The sequence below is a fragment of the Hirundo rustica genome, chromosome Z, assembly GCF_015227805.2.
Source record: "Hirundo rustica isolate bHirRus1 chromosome Z, bHirRus1.pri.v3, whole genome shotgun sequence".
NCBI lineage: Eukaryota > Metazoa > Chordata > Aves > Passeriformes > Hirundinidae > Hirundo > Hirundo rustica.
In genome coordinates, this window is record NC_053488.1 from 38,324,878 (window position 1) to 38,349,601 (window position 24,724).

The 24,724-nt window shown below is 37.8% G+C and overlaps 1 protein-coding gene across 2 annotated transcripts; it reads right to left on the reverse strand.

Annotated features, from left to right (window-relative positions):
* Positions 1-540: 540 nt before the first annotated feature.
* UBQLN1 (ubiquilin 1) lies at positions 541-24,261 on the reverse strand. Of its 2 annotated transcripts, none has more exons than XM_040090655.2 (11): positions 24,082-24,261; positions 14,508-14,659; positions 10,688-10,797; positions 9,043-9,305; positions 8,183-8,341; positions 7,334-7,577; positions 6,707-6,849; positions 5,673-5,756; positions 3,168-3,283; positions 2,687-2,855; positions 541-1,914 (listed from the first exon to the last, which is right to left on the reverse strand). In XM_040090655.2, the coding sequence occupies exons 1-11, from the start codon at positions 24,235-24,237 to the stop codon at positions 1,762-1,764; spliced, it is 1,749 nt and encodes a 582-aa protein (XP_039946589.1). In that variant the 5' UTR covers positions 24,238-24,261; the 3' UTR covers positions 541-1,761. The 2 variants fall into 2 exon arrangements, with proteins under 2 accessions (XP_039946589.1, XP_039946588.1); XM_040090654.2 differs by having other exon boundaries at positions 541-1,917.
* Positions 24,262-24,724: the final 463 nt, after the last annotated feature.

A 24,724-nucleotide genomic window follows, 5' to 3' on the forward strand; every position in this document is an offset into this window, starting at 1 on the left:
ATTGTCCTAACAGCCAGGGAGATGAAATTATTGTTAATGCTGTTATTATTAGTATAATGAGAGAGAGTGAGGAGAAAAACCCAAGAGAAACAAATGATGCACAATACAGCGGCTCAGCACCCACTGACTGATACCCGTCTGTTCCCTTCACTGGCAAGTGCCCCAGCCACACTGCCCAAGTTATAGAAGGTGAGAATAGGGACTGGGAAAATGAAGAATGGCCCTATGCATAAGATCAGGTTCAAGAACATCGAAGGAACCTGAAGGTGCACAAGTCCATTAAACTGACAGAAAAGAGCAATAAAAAGCAGATTAATTTAAACTTTTATTCTGCTATCCCCACTTAATCTAAGCTAGAAGTCTTCAACAGCATCCACCTCTTACCCACCTCCTTCCACCTCACACCACAGGAGCTGTTTACTAGTTTTAGCACAGAGCTGGTTAAGTATTGCCAGAGCTTGAGCTCACTCAAATGCTCTCAAGATGGACTGTCATCTTGATTTTTAGGTTATGATCAACTGCAAACACACTGAAACAAGATGCTTAAAGATATTTTTTAATTCATTTATTACCCGTGCACAAGAGAAATAACTACCAAGAGAAACTCAAAAGCTCTACAGTATTTTTTTTACTTGGTGTTTAAAAGTAATTAGAGTATCACATGACCATGAATAGAAGCAATTTCTCCAATTACAAATCAGAATACATGTTAAAACCTCAGTGGAACAAGCCAAATAGCTGTAGAAGCAATTCCAGAGTACAAGGCCATGGCTCTTTAATTTGGATAAGGACAAAAGTAATTTACAGTTAATCTGTAAATATTGAGATAATGTTATAATGTAAGTTTCTGTACAGTTAAATGTAGAGAGACAACCAGAACCAGTAATTCTAGTATATTTTAACTGAAATTGCTTAAGCATTTTTTCTCAGATAATTAGCAAAGATCCTGGGCAATTCCGTACCAAATTAAAGTCCTGTAACTTTTTTTCTTGGTTTTGCTTTGAGATTTTGGTTTTGTTGTTTTGTGTTTTGGGTTGTGGTGGGTTTTTTTTGGTTTGTGGGGGTTTTTTTGTTTGTTTTTGTTTTTGTGTGGGTTTTTTTTTTGTGTTTTTTTTTGTTTGTTTGTTTGTTTGTTTGTTTTTTGGTTGGTTGGTTGGTTTTTTCATGCGTTTTGTTGTTGTTTTGGGGGGTTTTGTTTGCTTTTTCATTACTTACAATTTCACTCTATTGTATTGTGTAAATCTCCAGAAATGAGCTGTGTTGTATATATTGTGTTTATACAATTTAAAGCAGAAGATGGTAGATTACTCAAGTGGCATAAATCTTCCAGCATTTTGCCAGTCGAGAAAAAAAAGGTGCAAAAATCCCAATAAGCAGTATTGGTATCCACAGCTTCAATTAATTTGTTTCCTTTTTAATGTGTAATCTACAGAAATTACTACTGAAAGATACTGTTTAAGTAGTAAATAAATTCGCCATTTCTGGGTCAGACAAAACTAGTTCATCCAACCGTGAAAGCTGATATGGTTTCCAAAAAAATCACAAATAATGCTGAACAAAAAGAACTGATGCACTCAAAAGTGAAAATGCATTGATTCCCACTGTCTGAAGAAAACTACTGCGTTCCACCTTCAAATGCATCAGACTGGTTTTAGTTATAACAGGACAATCCCAAGAGTCAGAATGAAATAAAGCAATTTGAAAGATTATAGAGCTGTTATCAAAAATAAATTACATTTTTTCAAGTTAAAAGAAACACTGCTATGAAGGCTGAGAGCCAAGGAGCCTTTCAATAGCTGCATTGATGTCTCCTCCTGTTGCTATTAGTGCTTGTAAATTTGCTTCACGGTTCAGAAAGCCCATTGCGCTCAGCTGTTCCAGTTGTTGCTGAAATCGAACTTCTGGATTTTGTAACTGCTAAGAACAAAATTTTAAGCTATAAAAGCATAATACATATTTAGCAAAATACATGCTTTAAACACAGGGGGGTTCCACACCACACTGTCTTTTCTAATTTTTGAGAACACCTTTTTCAAGTTCCAAAAAATATATTCAGACAAATTTAATTAGCAATTGAAGATTTTTTTTTTAACAAGCCAGCACCATCAAATTATCTACACTTATATAACATTCCTGAACTCCAAGAAAAACTGTCTGTTTGATAGAAGAGATTTCAAATTAAAATGGGTACATGTAGATCCCATTAACAGTTTCTCAAAGAAATGCATATAGCTGTTTTTTTAAAACAAAACAGAGTTCAACCTAGCAATGTGGAACAGCAAAGATTATGTTGTCAGCAATCTTGAAGATCATAGGCTTTGTTTTTCCTTGACAGAAAGATCACCTCTTCTGTAACACTTCCAAGTATTTGTTGACTAACCAAAAACCCTGATTGTTAGAAAGCTTGAGTCTTAAGGCAAACTGTTAGCTGTGCTCTATAGGAAGATCCCGTTTACACAAAATCATGGCAAAGTTCTGCACTGTCTCAATGGTATGCCCTTTAGAGGCATGTTTTTAACCAGGACAGAGCATTTACTTGCACAGCTGCAATAGCACTTTTAAGCCTCCTCTACCGACCTTCGACCAGAAGCATCCAGTGCTCCCCCCGCAACTATCTGTCTTCTTTCCAGTGTTTTACAATTAAAAACAAAAGTAAAAATATGTAGAATATAATTATGTGCTTTACCTGAGCATTTGCACCAGCAAGTGCCTGCAACATCTGATGGACAAACTGCTGGTGACTAGGTTCAGCAGTTCCTGAAGCTGGCCTTGTATTTTCAGTGGAAACAGAACTAGGTACAGTGGATGCTGTAGGAGCTCCACCGCCTCCCACTCCACCCAAACCAGGATTAAATCTGCATAAGTTACAAAAAAAGAAATACACCACTTGAATAATAAATACTAGTTTGTCTCTTGTCATTAGTTAGTGGGTACAAATTCTGTCAAAGAGAGAATAATTTGAGTAAAGTACTGAGACAAAGACCAGAGTTACCACTGTTTAAAATTGCATAACACTCAAGTGTGACAGATTTTAAAACAAGTTTAGTTAAACTATAAAAAGGCAAGAGGATGAATCTTTAATAAAGACTGTACAAATCTCTAAATCTAAAAAGAATGCACAACACAAGGGAATACTTCCTGTCCAAATTTCTAAGATCAGTTCTTACCCTGGTATCAGCCCCGGTGCTTCTGTTGCTAATGTCTGCAAGCCCTGCTGAATCTGTAGCAGAGCCTGCATTGCTCTGGGGTTTGACATAGCTGATAACGTGTCAGGATTCTGCATCTAAGAGAAGGAGAAAAACTATTCATTATGTGCAGATGCTCCAAGGTAAATTTTATTGCTAAATGTGTTACAGAATATGACATAATTTCAGAACTTGGCTTTTGATTTTGTAGTTGAATATTACAGGAAATCTTTCAGTTATTTTTAATTCTGTGAGAAAACTTCCATAGAAGGTGATCACTTAACTCTCTAGATGTAGAAAAAGCCTTTCAAATGAGAATTATACAAGAAGTATTTTTCATTATAGATCTCAATCTTTCAAGGCCACAAGACTGTGTTAATACATTATTCTAGAATTAGCCTCCTATATCATACTACTAGTAAGCAACAATGCTGAACATGATGAAACCTGACCAATAAATAGCTAAGAAAAAGTACTTAGTTCCTTTTTCCTACTTAATTTCAGATCACAGCAATTTGATTGTGAATATTTGTACATATCTCATATCTGCAGTGGTCTTACAGCCTGAAATGTAATCAAACACACCAGCAAGCAAATGTATAATACTCAAGGGTTCTCAGTCTACTGTGACTTCAATTACAAATTGGCTTTCACATCATCAAGTAATTTAGAAGGCAAATCCTTTTCATTTCAGAAATGGAACATCCAAACCCCTCATTATTTTAGACACAAATTCAAAACTAGTGGCTTATGCTCATGTTTGCATAGAGATGCAACAGGTTAGTGAAAAGTAATGTTTTAGTTACAAATAACGAAGTTATGGGAATCAGACCAAAGAGCCGATAGGCTTACTAATCTTGGCACCTTTCCCCTGGCAACTAGACCAGATTACTTTTGCTGAAAAATCACATTTGATTCATGCGGAAATCACAAATTTAGGTGAAACTTCCTCTAGTGCAGAGCAGAACTCCAGAACAGGACACGAAGAACTCTAATCTAAGTACCTAAAGAGACTTCAAAAGAGCAATTAATATTCTCCATTCATCCCTTGGACTTTTATCTTCATGATAGCTAAAAGTCAAAGAATAACTAAATGTATAGTAGATGAAGATTACTCAGATTTAAAGAGGTAATCATTTTGGGGTCTCCAAAGAAACCTGCTGCAACTACTTTATGAAAATATTTAAATTGTGACTTACTGTCTGATATTTGAAGCTGTCTTACATAAATGGTGGCCCAACAATTCTTAGAGCACTTAGGTGACCTGGATCTCATCTCTATTAATGTTATTAATTCCAGTAGCAACCGTTCTTCCCTAATTCTGCTGGGCAATTGCCCTTAATTGCAAAAGATGCCTTCCATTATGCAGATTCCATGCTGTCTCCCAATCCCATAATATAAACACAGCAAGAAAACACAAGTTGAAATATTACCAACAATCTGAGAATATTCAGATATTTCTCCACACCTCACCTGCTAATGCTGTTAATCATCTAACTTTAGACAGTGAATACAACAGAGAACTATCTGTTCAGATAAATTCTAAGGTGATAATAAGAGAAGGAGATACACAAAGGGAACAGATATGATTCCTACTGTGCCTTCATTAATTACCAATTACTCACAGATTTCAAAACATAAATGTGGTACTAGCTCCTCAGATACTACAGAGTCATTAGAAAGCAGTGGCAATACTAAACACGACAGCCATTCATGTGATTCAAACAATATTGTCTGAATACTGAACATGATCGTTCATGTACGTGCTCATTATTTTACTCATAAAACCTCGTGTGTAAAGTCAGATCTTGGCAATGTATATTTACACTGATTTGCAAGGACTGCCTAACGACAGAACTCATGCAGTGGATTCCTACAAAAAACTTTCTTGCTTTTATTTAGGGAACACAGTACTACTACACACTGTGGCAAATAATACCACACAGATACCTGGGCTGCCGACACAATGTTGGTATGAGCGGAAGACAGTGGTAGTGCAATCTTTCCAGGAAAGACTTCAGAACCCACTTCTTTTAAATTAGTTAATGATTTGGGTCTTTCAAGACATGGTCTAGGACCTCTTTCCCACATATTTATGGCAGTTTTAAAGAGGCATGAGAAAAGCATACTGAAACTTCAACTAGTAGTGTGAAAACTACTATTATTTTTAATTTGTGAAACAAATCTTGTCACGAACAGGTGTTTTCTGGCTCTTGTGCAGTAAGAGCATTTATTCCTTCTAAGCAAAGAAGCAAGAACAAATCTTAGTAGTTGTACTAGTCATAGGTAATAGTCAGGTTTAATTTTTGAAAGCGATGAAGACATCAGCAAGAGTATTATCAAGGGACAATCTAACTTAGTATCTAAAGCTAATGAGAATATATTACAGAATCTAGCTATTAGCCAGATCAAAGACAGGCACCAGTTTACTAAAAATATTGCTCATTGACTTGAAGACCTTTATTAATAGCTAGTATCTCATCTTACTTGCTGAAGGAAAGTTGGAAGTTGTTGTCTCATTTGTTCCTGAAGTTGAGGATTTCCAACAAACAAAGGATTATTCAACATCATCTAAAGGACAAAAATATTTAACTTCAAAGATCAAGCAGTAAAAACCACTGGAGATTTAAAGGCATGATAATACAGTAATAGTCTATGAAAATTACCTCACAGAATAATAATAATCTACTCTGGCTAACACTTTCTGGGCGTGTTTGTCTTTTTTTTGGTGGTTTTGTTTTTGTGGGGTTTTTTTTGTTTGTTGGTTTTGGTGTTCCCCCGCCCCCCCCCATTGTTTTTTGTTTTTGTGTGGGGGTTTTCCTGTAGTTTTTTATTTTGTTTTGTTTTCATTTTTTGGTGGGTTTGTTTTTGTTTTTTTTTCCTTGTAATGGAATGGATTTACAGATACAAATGAGGCTGTCTGGCCAAGCATTACAAGAAAATCCTTTCCTGTTCAGCCTCCACTACATATCTAAGTAAGAGCTTTGCTGTAAATATCACCTGAAGTCAAGGATATTTCCAAGTGAGTAACACAGAAGAAATAATATTTTTTCAATCTCAGTTCAGAAATTGACTTTCAATATTATCACTTTAAATAAAAATTGAAAGCACTTCTACAAAACCAGTCAGAATTATAATCAGAGTAATATCTAGGTATGGCACCAAGTCCTCTCTCTTCAATTCTTCCAAACTAGTGGGGGTATTTTACTGTTAGCTCTACCTTAATTTATAACCAAAGCACTTGTTTTGTCTGTTTCTAATGCTGAAACACAAGTTTAGGGCTGCACAAAACATACACAACCCCACAAGTTATTTTAGAAGCATGTCAGGCATGATATCCAACTACAAATTGAAGAAACTCACTGCAACAAGTTGTTGAAAGTAAGCAGGTAATAATTTCAGGGAGTTAGGAATTAACATTAAAAACAGGCCCATTTGCCACAGTCAGTTGTTGAGCTTTTGGGTTTTGTTATTTTTCACTTTAATACACACAATATATTACTATACCAAATGCAATTTACCTGTACTGCAAGATCAGGATTCTGGCTTAATGACTGCATCATGCTTCTCATGTAGGGTGCAGATAACATATTCTGCATAAGTTGTGGGTTTTCTGTTATCTGCTGTAATAAGCTCTGCATTCCTGGTGTGTTGAACATACCAGCTTAAAGAAAAGTTAAAGGGCACTTCAGTACACATCCTGACTACCATCACAGAAAGTAGACTGTCTAAACTCAGAATATAACCACTTGGCTCTCATGAGTTTAAGACCCCGAAATTTACCTCAGTGTGGTTCTGCTTACACAGACACATCTACTCTAGAAGTTAAGACAGATATTGTACCCAATGCATATTCCCATCAACTATCTACTTTATTAGCTGTTTTTCCATTTGCCTCAGAACAGAAAAAATACTACAATTCATCTACAAATTTGTTACCTTTGTTATTTTAAGGCAGTATACAAGTATTATTATCACTCAAAAAAATTTTTTCCTGTTTTTCATCAGAGGACTCTGATAAAAGCAGAATATTCTAAAAAAGTAAATAGTAATAAAAACAAAATAAAAACCCCTCTTCCTAATGAAAGAATTGTTTCAGCAAGTTTGCAAGTATGTGCAAATATATACAGTTGCAGTAACAAACACACCTTCAAGCCCAGGTCCCAAATTTGGTCCAGTTGAGCTCTGTCCTGTAGTGCCAGAAGTGCTATTTTCAGCATTACTGCTGTCACTGCTCTCACCACTAGTGCCAGTATTTGTTGTGGAAGTCTGCGAGCTGGACTGAGGAGCCCATGGATTCGGCAGAGGATCTCTATTTTCTGTACGAGATGGCTGATTGTCCCCTCCTGCTGATGAATTGCTTACTAAAGAAGCAAATGGGTTACCTCCAAACTACAAAGGAAAGCAAACATTTATCATCTACAAATTTCTAAATCATACATGAAAATAAACGTTTGTGGCTCTTAATCAGTTATACTTACCATTCTATTGTAATTAAACCTAAATATTGTGAAAAGACACTATCAGTGAGAGATACTAGGACACCCCAAGAAATTAAAACACATTTCTTTTTGAAAGCAGTGTTGCTACTGCACTGTAATTTGAACACAGTAAAACTGTGTCTTGCATACTGTTTCTGACTCTAAGGTCTTTCACTCTTCTCATCTTTAGTTAAAAGTTACTAAAGACACTCTTAAAAGGTTTTTTTACTGGACCTCCAAAGCTTAAGGCAATGAATTAAAGGAAATAAAAATTAAATAACAAACAAATCTATTGACTTTAAACTATCTTCTCAATCACACAAAGTGACAGCCCTATTTCTTCAGGCTCAGAACAACACAGGATTTTTAAAGCTCTTTCCTCTCAAAAGTAAAAGGGTACATAGCAACTTCAAGTTTCAAGAATTGTTTTGTCAAGTAAACACCCAGAAATTTAAATTACTTCAATTCTTTTACTAAAAAATGTTAATCTCCATGTCATTTGTAATCTTTTCTCACCTGTTCCTGTGCTGCATTCAGTATTGGCTCCTGAATGTCTGTGTACATACGACGCAAGGCATTATATCCCCCTGGTATACTTTCAAGGTTGCTCAAGGCTCGGTCCTGGTTTCGCATCATTTCCTGCATCATTGCAGGGTTTCTAGCAAGTTCTAGTGTCTAGAGAAGTGGAACATTTAATCTGTATTAATAAGAAATCCATTCTAAAGTGAAAATGTCAGCATTTGGCAATATCTCAGTTACCCGTGTCTAAACCAGTTTAAAATTACGATTAAAACTGAATCAACCTGCCAGCCCAGTGTGAGACAACACAATCCAGTACTTAGCCAGCATTCTACCACAATTCTTACTATTTCTAACATCACTACAGTAGGCAGCCTATAGTATAAAATTTAAAATAAATACATACAGTTTCAAAAGCATCTGTAAATCTCTTCAGGTTTTGACACATTTTCCGACACAACACGTCTTATTTATCTTGTAATTTAAAAATCATTGATAAGTACCCACAGTGAGATACAATGGAAATACGCAGTATTTTGGAGAATTACTACTTATGGTAAAATTGCTGGCTAGACGATAGTTTTCAAGGGCAGACAGCCACATCTAGTTCTATCTTCAGAAGACATTGTTCCACAGTATTCAATGACTTTCAGAAACTATGCTGCAGATTTTCTGAAATATCAGTCTATTTTGGACATTAACAAGAAGAATGTAGACACTGGTTGTCTATGGCAACCTTTTATGGATTTTGAACAAGATTAAAGATTTCAAAAATGTTCACACACTCTAATTCCTGCTCTGTTGTTTACATTAACAGCAGAATCACAAGTCATGAACAAATAGATCTTTCTACATACCTGTCTCATTAGATCTGGATTATTCAGCATGTGACTGATTTCTGGATTTCTCTGTATCAGTTGCTGCATTTGAGGATTAGCCATAATTAACTGCCTCATCAGGTCGGGATTTGAAAGCATGCTCTGAACAAACGGATTCTCCATTATCTGAACCATCATTTCCGGGTTGGACATAAGTTGTCGTTGCATCTGACTTTGCAACTCAGAGAAGTTTGAAGTATTTAAGCCCAGGCTACTCAGGCCTGCCAAACCTCCAAGGCCACCTTTAAGAGGGTGAAAAAATTGTGACTGACTCTACTTCCAACCACATCCAGATTCTTTCTAGATACAAAATACTTGAACGTATCTCCTACTTCAACAGAACAAAAATTAATGGTAAGTCCCATCTTTTGCAAGGCTGTTCAGAAGTTACTCCCCAGGAGTTTGCTTCCTTAAACAATAAGACACGTAACTAAAAACCCAACAAGCTTTATTCTTAAATAAAATTTGTTATAATTCCAACAACTTTTCTTCTCATTTTCCAAAGCCAAGATACAACAAATGTTTGAGTTTGGGGGTTTTAGGTCCATGTCCCTCCCCCTCCACCCACTTAGCAACTTCATTTGCAATAATCAATTAACTGCCTCCTCTTGGTTAGACTATGACTAGGAGAGAACTCCCAATATGAGTAATATTTCCTGTTCTAATTAAAAGCAGGGCCTATGTTCCTCTTGGTAGTAATGCACCAAGAGCTAATTTTATTTTGAATTTTTGTGCTTTTTTGAATGAAAATAAAAAGTTTCAGAAGGTACCAGACAGACTGAAGAATCATTTAAACCTAAGAAATCTGCTTACTATAACTGGCCTTTCCAATTCAACCTCTTCCCCACTCCCAAATGCAAAAATAAAGACATAAAGAATGAAACAAAACCCCACCACAGCTATGGAAATACGTTATCATTTTTAGGCCAGCAGCCTCTTCATTCACAGAAGTGAGTGAAGACCCATAATACTATCAGACTTGAAACCTGAGAAACACTTGATTGTAAGATTAGCAACAATTTTGTTGCTTTTATTGCAGATCTAGGCTTCATGTTACAGGTCCAAACTTCTGTGATTCATCTGTATTCAGGTAATAGTAATTCAGATGCACTTTTAAGAAGTACAGGACACTGGAAGGAATTTCATTACCCACAGTGCCAAAATCAGTAGCACCCTACCACCAAAGGTGAAACAGTATAAATCTGAAGTTTGTGGTGAAACACTGGCCCCGTTTATAAAGGGAGGTGATGGATGCCCCATCTCTGGAAACACTCAAGGTCAGGTTGCATGAGCAACTTTGAGCAACTTTATCTAGTTAAAGACGTCCCAACTAATTGCACAGAGGTTGGACTAGATGACCTTTAAAGGTATCCCTTCCTAAACCTAAACTATTTTGTGATTCTATATAAAACTAACAAAACAACTCTCCTCTGGTAACTGACTGATCAGAAACCTACAGCCAATTCAATATATATCTCTAATCAGTTTTTTGGCTGATGTGCTTGTTTGGGTTTTGTTTTTCAAGTTCTGTCTACATTGTAATAAAGCTTTGGGGACTATTACACCTGAATCCAGGAGAAGATACCCACTATGCTACCTAACAATTCTACCTAAATATTCTTACCCAAGCCAAAAGGGTTACTATTCGTTGATGCTGGTGTTGAGGTGCTTGATGTTGATGTGGTAGCAGTACTCCCACTGGTGTTTGCCTGTTGAGCTGGGTGGTCTTGCGACCTAAAAAAGCAATTTTAAAACTTTTATAGAGTCTAACAAGTTATTTAAAATAGTGCTGTTAAATGTAGCTATAGTATTATACTTGAAAATCTTAAATTACATTTTGATTCTTGGTTAAAACCTAATTATCCCCAGATGGTTTCCTGTAATAACTCTTTCGCAGACACCTGCCATGTCATCAGTTTTTCAGAACAGTAATTTAAAATAGTTAAAAAACAGATAGGTATCACTGGAGCCACCACCACCTTCTCATCCTACCCTGTGATGCCTGACAATGAACTTGTTTTCTCTGTCCTTACCTTGCCTTAACGGATCCCTGTCTTATTTCACTATACTCACATAACTACCGATAACATGCCCACACCTTGAAGAAATAAAGCCTGAAAAATTTAATGTGGAATTTATTTCATGCCACATCTCTAATAGGATGCTTTACTGAATGAGAAATTCAGTTAATGTCACATTTTATTAGAAGACAAATCTCAGACTCTCAATAACCTTTAAGACTTCATGGACAGGCTGATAGTGAAATCACATGAAGCTACAGCCAGCGTAATTTAGCACAGGCACGAAAGGCTGCTCAGGCTGTATACTCACCACACCCTTCTACTGCAGGCAGAAAGACAGATGTTGCCATGTAGTAAAAGATATCAAGGAACTGAGCTTGAATTAACATAACCTGGCCTCTCTGTTCTAAATAAAATAAACTACTTTAAAACCCAGATCGATTCTCCACTGTGGTTCAACAATCAATAAATGCTTGTATTTGCAGTACTACAGAATAAAACAACTTTCATAACTATGAATTCAGACTTCACAAAAAGATTTGAGAATTTGACGGTACACTAGACTTCATACTTCAGTTCACCTTGGAGGACCTTTCTCCTGTAACATAAATTTGATCTTGCTCAATTCAAGCAAATATCAGAAAAAAAAACCCCAACCCTGCAAAAAAAAAAGAAAGCTGCCTTAAATCCAGAAATTCTCCTGAGGTTTCTAAGAGCTCTTTAACTTCATCAGCAACTGCAAACTTTGAATACAAGATGACTATACTTAGCCAAACAGCTATAACTTGAATGAGAAATATTATAGACTGTACACTGATCGTGATCCTCCTGCTAGAGATATTTGGTTTTCTTTCATCTAGAAAACAAATACATCTTTCCTCCATAAGCAAAAGAAAAATATTAAGCATAAAATCCTATCCGTATTTTCAACTGAGAAACTGTTTTGAGAAGCAACTACGCTGCTTCATGTAACAGAAATGAAAGGTCCTCAGAAGTGTGACAGAAAAGTAGACACTGAAACTTGCAGTGCAATAATGCTCCCATGCAAATTGGGGCATATTCTCTGAAGATAATGGCTCATGTGAGTGTCAAGCCTGTTAGCCTCCAGTCTTTCAGCAATATTCCCATCAACTGCACATCCACTTTTATACCCATCTTGCCATTATGTTTCCTCTCAGCACTTGTGAACAAATGATATCTGTCGACCAAGAACAGAAATTCAGAAATTCAATGTATCTTCACTGCCCACTGCTAATCACTCGCCTCTACTCTGACACTGTAAAAGATAAACCACAAGATTTCTCTTGTGAAAGTGAAATCTGTAGCATTCCAGAAAATGTAGCACAGTAAAAAAAAAAAATTTTTTTTTTTTTTCACAAGGGTTGGTTGGGATATATGAGGATTCCTATTTTGAAATTACATATGAAACACAGCTTAGAAGGGAAAAGATCACCTTCAGATCCAGTTTTGGAAAAGATCTTTTATTTATTCAGATACATAGCAGCAACAGTAACAGCAACAGTCAATAGAAGATTAAATGGCATAGGGTAAGGCAGCTGGGAACAAATCAATCTTGATGGCAAAAAATTAGCACCTCCCAGGCCACACTGGCAAAGTCTAAATCTTGTCTTTTGAGACAAGCATAAAATATAGATATTTTAGCAAGAATACTACTGAGATATTTAAGATAATGCTATACTTTCTCAGAGGTGATTTTCATTCTCTCCAGCAGGTTTTAGCATGTTTTTAATTTATTCAATCAAAGCTACTGGGTGAAAACTTCAATGCATCATTTGAGCACAGCACAGGTACACACAAAAGATACATAGTTCTTTGTTCACTGTTTTCCCAGACATGATTAAAACATTCTGGAGATAGTGGAAATACACTCTTCTAAAATGATTCCAAAAAAGCAGGCACGAGTGAAGACAGGGAGTGCAGTGCAGGAACTTATCAAGGCAGATGCAGGAACACCAAAAATTCCCCAAAAGCTACGCATTTGACATTTCTGTTCCTGGGGGTTCCTCTGTTCAGAGGCAAAGTGCAAGAAGGTCCAAGTGGTATTTCAGTATGTATATGATATTTCAGTATAGCTATAGTAGGTGGAAACGATAAACCCTCTGAAGACTGTTCAAGTCAAAAGCATCCTTGCCAATACTACTCATGATGCCTCTCTGCTACACTCAAGACTGCATGAAAAAAAAGCAATAAAAAAACATAGCAACAGCAGAATACTCATTCAGATGCACAGGGCACAGAATTGCAGTATTACCTAATACTGTGTTCAAGATTGGCATGGCTTCTATCAGCCTAAATTTCAGGTGAAGGAGGCACACGGCAGGAAGGGGAGACCTCTGACAGTATAAACACATATTTTGACGCCAGGACAGAGAACGTAACTCTTCCAGGCATGAATATAGAACTGAAGGTATCAATTTCAAAACGTACCTACATTTAATGCTAATGATAGTAATTTCAACAAGAATTTGTATTTAATCCTAATGTTACTAACCAGCCTTTGTGTCTTGGTAAGGCCTTGAAAGGGAAAGCCTATTTCTGTTCTCTCCTACACCCCATGCCCTTTCCTTCAACGTCTGACATTTTCACATCCTCGCCACAAATAGAAAAGATCTAAGTAGAACAGGAGTGAAACCACTTACACTCTAAAAGAATGAACATGTTATTGACTAATACCAAACTGCTTTTGAGAAATCTATTACTCTGGTTGTTGGAAGGATTTTTGGGCACTTGACAGGAAGGGCACATATCGCAGCCAACTGATACAACTTTCCAACCTTCACTCTAATGCTTCTTCAACACAGGGAAGAAAAAAAAAAAAAAACAAAAAACAAACAAAACACCAAAACCAAAACAAAATAGAAAAAAAAAATCCCAAACCACCTTAAAATCTAAAGACAGATAAATTCATTACACTAAAGCAGTTCTTAAAAGTTTTCCTTTCCTCTTTTACTAAAACAGAGTGTCTATTCATTGTGTTGGTAAAACAAGGGGAAAAAATGCAGAGAAAGAAAAAGAAAGAAAAGATTCACTGCAAGTTTTCATGTGTGAAAAGAAAATCTGCATAACATACATTAATGGACAGTAAGAAATGATAGCTAACAACTGAAGAAGCTGTTTTGAAGCCAAAACACAGCCACGACTTTAAAAAAAAAAAAGCTATATAACAAAAAAACAACCAAGCAACAACAACAAAAGCAAAAGACATGTATTTAGAAATACAAACAAAATTAAAATACAATGTAAATGAAGAAAACCACTGTAATTTCATAATTCCACTGTTGTCCTGAAGCAGCTGTAACTAAGGAGCTGATTAAGGTGATTTAGTCAAATCTAGTTTTGCCCCACAGAAAGTTATTAATAATGCAGAGAGTTAAACAGAAGACCGCTTGTTACTAAGGTTACCTGTTCTGTGTTTTGATAACCAGGTGAACAGTGAGTCCATCATGAATTCCGTGCTGAGTCAAAGTATCTTGGTCTTTTAAAATTTTTCCAGCAAATATCAACACAAGCTGATCAGTGTGGGATTTGAAACGCTTAGAGATTTCTTCCTTGAACTAAATAAAAAAATTAATATTATACATTTATGTAATTAAATACTGAACTGCATTTTTTAAAAATAAGAACAATCTGTTTTTCACATTTGCTATATTACCTCACTTGTCCTGCATATTCTGTATTTCACAAACTAGAAGTATTTTTGTTTCCTGAACTTCTTTTTGTCCATAGGAAGATGGGAAATATTTCTTTGTCATTCAGAAAAGGAAATCAGAAGAATTTCACATCAAGATCATTAGTTATGAGTCGTGACAACAAAAATCTGATTTCTCTTGAAGACTACTGTAACTTCAATCAGGCATGCACCCATGTTATAAATACATACTAGTATATCCAGTACTTAAACACACCCATATGTATACACATGGTAAAGCACACATATAATTATATACTAGCAAGTACACAGATACTAATGTGCACACCACTGAAGCCATCCATTGCTGAAGGACTGATTATGCAACATCACAAAGAGGATAAATCTGTCTAGACATTTGCTGGAACTGAGTATACTCTCTTCTTAGACATATTTTTGCTGTCTTCCTTCATGTGTCAAAACTAGCATTCCTTTCCATACAGACAAAAGTTATACCTTAGGTGGCCCTGCTTTCTGATTCAATCCATGACACAGCCCCATGAAATGCAACTGCAGCCCAGGGCACAGTGAATAAACATCTTTTTTCATTTCATTGGGAAATCATTACCATACCAGACCTTTTACAAAAGAGGCTGCTTGCTAAGTGTTAAATGTCCTTTTAATTATCATGTAACAATCCAACCAACAATGTCAGCTCATTTGCTTTATTGTTCTAAAATATAAGTTTTATTTCACTGCAATCATACTATGCCTTGTGGTATTATTAAGGTGTTCAGTCATATCTGGGCATAGGAAAGGACTCAAAGCTGTGAAAATAATGCTTCAACATACTTGACACCTAGTGTATTCATGGAAACTAGTTAATTGTACTCCTCTAGTAACTGACTACAGTAAAAATAATGTAAAATCATTTCAATTTTTTACATGATTAGAAAAATATGTGGAGAGAAGCACCATGGGAATCAGTCTAAAACACTGGACTAATGTCTAGACAGAAGCCTGGTTTTCCTAGGGAGAAATGTAAAAAGCATTCTTAACTAGAGTGAGTTGATTCAAGGTCACATTCCCCTCAAGCATGGCAACTTGTAGATTTGACGTGAATTAGAAAAAATCCAAAGCTTGTCTTGTTGAAGCACTTTGCCCAAATTGCCATTTTACCTCAAGTTATCTTGTTTACAAAAACCGTTTGTTTTTTTTTTTTTTCCTCTTTGAAATGCAGGAGCAGTATCGTTTTTCATATTGAGAACACTCATTGGCTTTTTAGCAGCACACCATCACTTTTTGTTTATACTCTCAATTCCATGACAAACACCCTTATCTTCACAGCATCTTCAAAATAATCACCATTAACAAAACTTGTCTTTTTTTGTTCTATGTTAAAACACATGGAAAAAAACCAACCCAACTCTCTATGAAGCAAGCTAGGACTTTTACTACACCTGCTCAACTTGATTGCCTCTGAAGGTTTTTGCAAGGTATGGATGGACACCATAAAATGTTGATGTCTAATGCTGAACAAATGCATACTGGTACCCAACCTAGTCAAAGTAAACATCTGTAACCAAACAAAGCAAATATCTGAATACACATGAAGCAGAACAGCTGACTAAACCAGATATCATTTTGCACTGTCACTTTGCAGAGCAGACCCATAATTTAAACATTAACCTATTAACATCTGACAACCTGGCCTTGGAAGGACCTGGTAAAGAGTTATTCCAGGTAAAATAAAAGTATTAACATTCAAACTCTCCTTTGACATATTACCACCACATAACTGTTCAAAAGCTTCTGTTGACTTATTTCATAACATCAAAAGCAGCAACTGTAATAACATTACTATCCACTCACAAGACAAAGTGCTGTGAAAAAGTAATAAAAAGAAGAAAGCAAATGAAAAAATATTTTCCCAAATTCTCTCAACCTCAGCTTAATAAGTCATATTTAAAAACTAAATTACAGTAATAACCTGGAAGAGGTCTTGGCCAATTCAGATCAAAGTCCCATTGAAAGTAACAGAAAGCACGCCCCTAAAACCTTCAACTACTTTGAAAATATTAAGCTATAATTTTATCTAGATGACTGTAAACAAAAGTTTGGTTGCTGACTCTCCCCACATGAAACTCTTTTGAATACAATAGAGGTAACATGGAAGAAGACGTTTATACATAGAAGGCTGAACTGCAGTTTTCATTCCCAGCAGTCCTTCAAATATTTCTACTACAAAGATTTTGAAACAGCATTACCTTGTTCAGCACCACTGTTTCAAAATACACCCATAATATTTCAACTTTCAACTGTCTTTCCTAATTATATACACAGTTAAGCATACTGGCTGAACTCCAGTCTGTCTTACACCCACACTGAGCAGTCTCAGAAGCAAACTTTGATGAGCTCCAGCTTTTATACAACAGAATTAATGGCTAAAGGTCATGCCGACCCAAGAAGTAGGGAACCAAACACACTCATGGCCACAGCTGATAGCTGTGGTTTCCTTTTGTGATGAATCATGACCTGGTCATCTTACAATCAACTTAAAGTGAGTCAGTAAAAACAAGGTTTCATTGCACAACTCTAGGACACTATACAGGAAGGAAGACAAGAATTTCTCATTTCAAGCAGGAATACAAGCACTTTTGGCCCACAACATATAAATTTAGCACAGAACACACAAAATGAGGCTTCTACATAAGAGTATGCTGCTTTCATGTGTCAATGGAGTTACTATCTTATGGTGGCTTTGCAATGACCCATTCTAGTTTCAAAATAAATTTATTTCCTCAAATGTCTGCAACCAAATCAAAGTCACAAAACCCCCACATTTCAAAACACAAAGTCAGATTCTTGATGAGCTTAAAAAGCCAGCAGCCCATAAAGGGTAAACTGCATCAGCGGATAGTAGTGTAAAGGGCTCACAACTCAAGTCCTAGCCATTTCTATTCCTCCCAGGGATGCTTCAGCAAGCCACTGCACTTCTCCAAGGCTTTCTTTGGAGAAGCAATGCTTCTCCATAAAAGCACTTGGCAATCTACTCTCTCCCTGATCCTTATGTACCTGATCACTGGCAAAGCAACACAAGCTGAAAACTCCATTTACAATAAGCACTGTCCTGGCTCAGGCTAGAACCACGGTTCATTTTTGCAGCAGTCAGGAGGGGGCATGGCCAGTACCCAGAGGTTATTCTATACCACCTCTTGTCATTGACAGCAGCTGGGGAAATGGAATTTTTCCCAGGGAGAAGGAGTTCCTTCTGGTGAAGAAAACATGGTGGAGTGAGATGTCTGTTACTAAGGGAGTTTTTTCCATGTGAATCATTGATTTTCTTGCACCCTCTGCCATTAGTATTGTTGCTGTTAATATTTGTTTTCTTATCTCATTGCTGTTTCCAGTAAATTGTTCTTATCTCAACCTGTGATCTTGACCTTTTGTGCTTCCAGCTCTCCTCACCAGCATACCTTGGGTTGACTGACAACTTAAGAAGAGTGAAAAGAGAAAAAAATCTTTGTAAGTTACATGACACTAAGATTCAACTCAAGCCATTGAAGTTTTTGTGCTGCATAAAAATAGAAAATGCTTCAACTCTTCTCTTTCGCTGTTATTTTCATCTAAAAAACTCTCAACTGTATTATACAACTCTTAACTAATTTATACAACTTTCAACATTATTTAACAAATAAAGCACTGGCTCAGGGGGAGAGGGAGGGGGAAAGGTGGCAGAGAGTGGCAGCGTGGTTTGGAAAGTCTCAGTGGGGCCACTGATAAGGGAATAACACTCCTAAAAAACAACGGCACTGTTTAGCAAGAGCCAAAATCGGTGTGTTACCAAGATTTTTCTCTTACTTAATACAAAACACAGCATTATATCAACTACTAAGGAGAAAATTAACTGTATCATGTATAGTCAAAACCAGAACACCATGTCACCATATATTCCAAAATCTTGAGATTTTACTCTAACTTTACTCCCAGACAATGACCCTTTTTCAGAGACAAGATTTATAGTCACTAGATTGAAATATTGACTGGTTTTAAAAATCTTTACATGACACCTCTACTACAGCTAATTATTCACTATGGTTTTCTATGCTGTCGACAATTTTGAAGCGTACACAGGGCAGTTTTTTAAAATTGCCTGACACTCCCCACCAAGAGTTATTTTAGCAAAACAAACTCACAGGACAAATGCAGGCCCTATCTGACACAGATAGCATTTAAAAAAATAATACTTTAAAAAAAGAGAGTATCTTACTTTTATTCAGATAAGTATCTACACAAAAGACACTTCACAGTACTACTTAAATAGGTTTCCTTATTTTATTCTGTCTGCCAGTCAATCATCAGAAAACACTTGTTGTGTACTATGATCAGATAACTGGTACCTTTGAGTTACATCTAACTAAGCCAATAGTCAGGAAAGTCAATATACTTTTATTTCTGAAGGTTCTTCTATCAAATAATCACCTACCACCGCTCTGAAACATTTCTGGTATCACAAAATGAGGAGAAAAACAACCCCAAGGTAAGAAATATGTATAATCAGAGTCTATCATGAGGCAGACTCCATAAAGAATCACACAGATGTGTTACAATGCATTGAGACACTAGAGGATGGAAAACCTAACACTAAATGCTTTTTGTATTCAAGTGCCCTGAGACACCTGAAAAACAAAAGAAACCTGAATCACAGTCCTGGAAACAAAGAACAGACTGGATTCCATTATATAGTTCCAACCTATTTTGTTTGCACCATTCAGTAATCCCTGGATTACAGAAAAACTGTGAAACAGAATTAGATAATGTTAAAAGAATTGCTCTTATAAAGTAAAGTTTTTTAGAAAGTAAAACATTACATAAAATATTAAAAGCATATGCAAGCCAGGAAAGATGCTCCATTACCAAATTACCCAAAGCTTTAACAATTTAACATTTACACGTGTGTGAGCTTTATAAAGCAGAAGAATACCAATTTAGGATTGCAAGAATCAGGCACAAAAATGAAACCCTGGATTTATGGATTTGAAGTTCAACCATAACTGTGCTGAAATTTTAATCAAAAAATTTAGAAGCTCTCCACTTGACAAAAATCAGTCTCAACACAATGGATACGTTTACTTATAATGAAGTAGCTCATGGATTTTATCTGTAGTTTAGTCTAGTGCAGAAAGCACATTTGTGTTCAACTACTTTAAAAAACACACTAGAAGCTGTTAAATATGCTGTTACTGAAAACTGCGTTCCATACTGAAGAGATATTCTATTTAAAGGTTGAAGCTAAATAAAAATGGGGCAAAAAAACCCCTAAATCTGCAAAAGAATCTATTCTGTTTTCTGTGGAACTATAAACTCAATTTCACTAACTCTTCCTGATGGGCATTGCTCTGAAATTTTCATAGAGTCAAAGGACTGACAACCATTCTCTGGAAGAACTTCAAGCTTTTGAAATTGTTAGCACAGAATAACTATATCCACTGTTGGTTTGCCTACAAGTTAATAACACACAGCTAGGCATGTTACTCTATTTCAGAGCTGTAATGCTCACAGAACAGACAACTCGATATCTTTCAGTGCGTAACACACTCACAGACAGTAACCCTGGACCAGTTATGATAAACTCATGAATACTTCAAATGTCAACAAAGGGCACTAAAACAGAACCAAGAAGCATCAGCAAGCTTTAACTCTCCTAAAACTCCTTCATTCTAAATGATGAAGGTAAAACCCCCCTGTTTTTCCATGTAACTGGTTCCAGCACCTCAACATCCAATCCAACAAACAATTCAAGTCATTGACTAAGACACGAAGGCGATGAGTCGTTCCCAAATCGAGCACCCTTCTTCTTTGTATACAGGCTTTACAAAAAGGAACACACTAAGACAACTCTGCTAAGCAAGAAATTGCGAAGATTGTATTACCACAAACTCAGAAAATAAACCGAAGGAAAAAGCACAGGACAAGAGACAATTTTAGTGAGCTGGAGTATCAGCACTGTCAGAGTTAGTTAAAGTGAACAAGTTTATAGGTATTCATCTTTTACCACTGCGTATTCATTAAGCTCTGAGCAAGATCAGTATCATACCCAGTCAAGAATGCAAACATTTGCTCCTTGTCCTAATACTGAACCAAATTGTCAGCACAATAAAATAGTTTTCAGAGGATAAAAGACAGATGGACAGCAGTTGCAATCAACTGACCTCCCAGAGTGGCTTTGTACTTAGTTTATTTTCCACACCAACCTGCATACTCACTGTTCTAGCTGCACAACACAAGATACAGGAAAAAAATCTTGACAGAAAAGTTGCAGACCTGGTTTACATTAATGAAGCAACATAAAATACAACTTTTTAGCCCTATATTTAGCCCTGATGACATGAACTATTTTCCTAGAAAAATCTAGGATCCTGTTCTAGTAGTATTCTGAAATGACTGTAAAGAAATAAACAAATGAATTCTTTAAGTTCTAATGTTAGCTACAGAAATATACTGGGGGAATGTCTTTTTGGGTTTGGCTGTTTGGGTTTTTTTTTTTTGGTTGTTGTTGTTTTTGTTTGTTTGGGTTGTTTTTGTGGGTTTTTGTTGTTTTTTGTTGTTTGTTTGTTTGTTTGTGTTGGGTTTTTTTGTGGTAGTGTTGTTGTTTGGTTTTGTTTGTTTGTTTGCTGGTTTTGGGGGGCTTTTTGTGTGTGTGTGTTTTTTTCAGCCTACAAATTACTGGCCCACCTATCTCAACAAACCACGTGCTGAGCCCAGATGCATTTCAAGAGATGTGCAAGTTGCCTGGTATTTGAGATTAACCTATTTTCAAGGCTGGCTCTAGAAACATTACATCTACTGCTGATGTTTATTATTATCAGCAGCTCATTTTTGCAGTTTAAGAGAAAAAGGCAGAGTTAAGTCACATTACAGGGACAATGCATTTTTTAGTGTCGTTACACTGCCTGGGACTTCAATCCAATGGTAAACCCAGCAGAGCAATCTTCCTTCACAGGAATTAAGCCATAACTGCAGATCTAATATTTTAACAGCAGCTCCAAAAGAGACAACACTTGGGAGTTTAAGATACCTGTAGACAACAAAGACATCTGAAGTAATGTTCTCTGTTAATTCCCTAAACATGCATGACCGCTTTCACTAAAAATTCATGCTCTTGATTGGTTGTACAACTATTTCAGTTTGTGACAACTGTTTATTTGAAAACCTGGCAGCTCCAACAATATTCAAATCTGAAACAAACCTGTTCAAGTCAAATATATTACAAAATTCACAGCTAAAGTAAATCTCTTTATTATTTCCAAAGGACTCAAACTAATGGCTGACTGCTTTTTAGGACAAACGTAATCCTCAGGTTAGATTCAGTTTATGAATCTCTTTTAAAATATCCTAACAAAACAAAAGCCCCAAAACTGCAAAATCTTTTACAAAAACTGCATTGATGCTGCTCACAAATCTATGGAGAACAGAGAAGTGAAAAGCACCCCTTTCAGACTGAGATTGCTGGGAAAGCAGTGGACAACATTAAAAAGCAAACACAGTCATTTTACTTTGGGGAGAAATGCCTAGATCAAGCTTGCAGAGAGAGTAGCTCACAGCACAAAACACTGCAGCTTCCAAAAGACTAGAGAAGAGAACAGTTTTAATGCATTGGCATCTGGAGGAAACCTCAATGAATCTCAGATCTGGAACACTTCTAGCCCAAATGCTAATGTACAAAAAAACAAAAACAACACAACAACAACAACAAAAACCACCAATCTGAATTTAGATTAGATGTAAGGACAAAAAAATTTGAAAGAAATATTAGCATTTCCTCTATTCTCAGCAACTAGGTGAAAAAAAAGTCTGACAGTCTAGCTGAAGTGCTAGCACTACATTTAAAATTTTGGAGCCTTTACTTCATCTTTTGTATCTCCTTCTATTAACCAGAAGTGTCCTTCATCTCACACTTAAGGATCTGTATCTAGACATTTGTGGTGCTTTCAGACATGTAATCTTTTTTTGATGAGGTCTGCAACACCAACAACACCAAAAAGAACTGTGGAAGCTGCCACATTTACAACCATTTCAAGGAGAAAAAACAGGAAATCCTATAGAAAATAAAAGAAGTTCTGAATCTAGTAATGTCTACATCCTTTACAAGCACGAAACTCTGCATTTTTACATTTTGATAGCATCTTTTCTATTATTTGCTGCTTTCTAATTTAAATAAATGAAGTTATAGTCAATAATTGCACAGCAAACCTACAAAACCAGAAGACTTGCAGGAAACAGTGTTGATGAATGAGCAGGTGTCACTAGTTTGAGACAGAGGCAGCTGGGGACAGACTTTAACAGGAAGGCACAAGATCCCTAATAACTTGGTTATCTGACAGTAGGGCCATGCTAAGTACCATACCCGTAACTAGCACATTTAAGTACAGGAGATGGCAGATTTTACACAGTACGAGGTTATGACTAGCCAAAGTTGAAGGCCTACTTGCTGCTTTTCAAGACAGTGTTAGATCAAAATAACCACTGGAAATACAAAGATAAAAGTGACCACATATGCTTTCTACAGTCATGTTAGCCAACCAGTGAGACAACTACCACCAAAACTAGTCAGATCAACAGGACAACTCACAGCGAGAAAACGAGACAAGAGAAGGCTTTGGGATGGCCTAATTGTGGCTTTCCAGCACCTGAAAGGAACTTACACAAAAGATGAGGCAAGACTGTTTGCAAGAATATGTGCTGACTGGACAAGGGGCAATTGCTTCAAACTGAAAGAGAATAGGTTCAGATTAGCAATTACGAAAAAAATCTTTACTGTGGGGGTGGTGAGCCACTGGAACAGGCTCGCCCAGAGAAGCTGTGGATGGCCCATCCCTGGAAGTGTTCAAAGCCAGGTTGGATGGCTTTGAGCACCCTGATCTAGCTGAAGGTGTCCCTGCTTTCAGGGGAGCTGAAACGGGAAAAATTTTTAATGCCTCCTTCCAATCCAAACCATTCTATGACTCAACGACTTCACGAATGAGCTACATCCACCTTCCAGGCCGGCCCTCTGCAGTGCAACAGAGAGAGAAGTCGGTGACGAGGGGACGAGGCGGCACGTTTATCCACTAGCCCCGCTAGCCCCAGACGGCCGCAGTCCTCTCCTGGGCCGGGATCGGTGCTGGTGCTCGCCCAAGAGCGCCCGGCGCGACCCAGACGAGCAAAAGCTGCTTTGTCACCGGGAAAGGCCCTCGCCCCGCGCTGCCGCAGGCGGGAGCTGCGAGCCGGCGTTCTCCCCCCACCGGGCGGCGCTCAGCTCGGCCCCGGCCCCAACGTAGCCCCACCGGCCCCGAGCCTGCCCCTCACCTGCCGGATGCTGCTGGTCTCGGAAACGGCGAACTCCTCCTTCTCCTTGGGAGTCTTCACCGTGACTTTGATGATCCGCGGCTCGGAAGCACCGGCGGAGTCGGGGGTGGGGGAGCCTGGGGAACCCCCCGCGGGCCCCTCCGCTCTGTCCGACATAGCCGCGCGCGGGCGGGGCGGGGCGGGGCGAGGCGGGGCGGGGCGGGACGGGGCGGGGCGGGGCTGGGACGGGCAGGGCAGGGCAGGGCAGGGCAGGGGGTCTGGCCGGCGGCTCCAGGCGAGCCCTCGCGCCACACCCGCGACACCGGAAACGGCCCGGCCCGGCGTCCGCGCGCCGTGATGACGCACTGCAACGGGGAAGTTACTAGAAAGGGGTGCCGCCCGCGCGCGCTGCCGGCGCCGCGCGCGCTCCCGTGGGGGTGCGCGTGCCCGCGGCGACGCGCCTCGGAGCGCGTGACTCAGCCGGAACCTCCGCGGCGCCTTTTTAGCTTTGGGCTGTCGCGGTGCCGCCCTTTGTCCATCTCCAGCCTCCACCGCTATCGCTTTGTGAGGACGCGTCTGGAGTGCCGTGTCCAGTTCTGGGCTCCCTCAGTACGAGAGGAGAGAGGCAAGGAGCTGCTGGAGAGGGTCCAGCAGAGGGTCACAA

Bases quoted from the DNA above. Each gene is read 5' to 3' on its own strand.
- UBQLN1 (XM_040090654.2), bottom strand. From the start codon at position 24,237: ATGTCGGACAGAGCGGAGGGGCCCGCGGGGGGTTCCCCAGGCTCCCCC. The intron at 6,850-7,333 runs GTGTGTTTGTTA...CTTTTCTTTAAG, and splicing joins TTTGGGACCTGGGCTTGAAG to CTGGTATGTTCAACACACCA. The intron at 5,757-6,706 runs GTAAATTGCATT...TTTGTCCTTTAG, and splicing joins ATCCTGATCTTGCAGTACAG to ATGATGTTGAATAATCCTTT.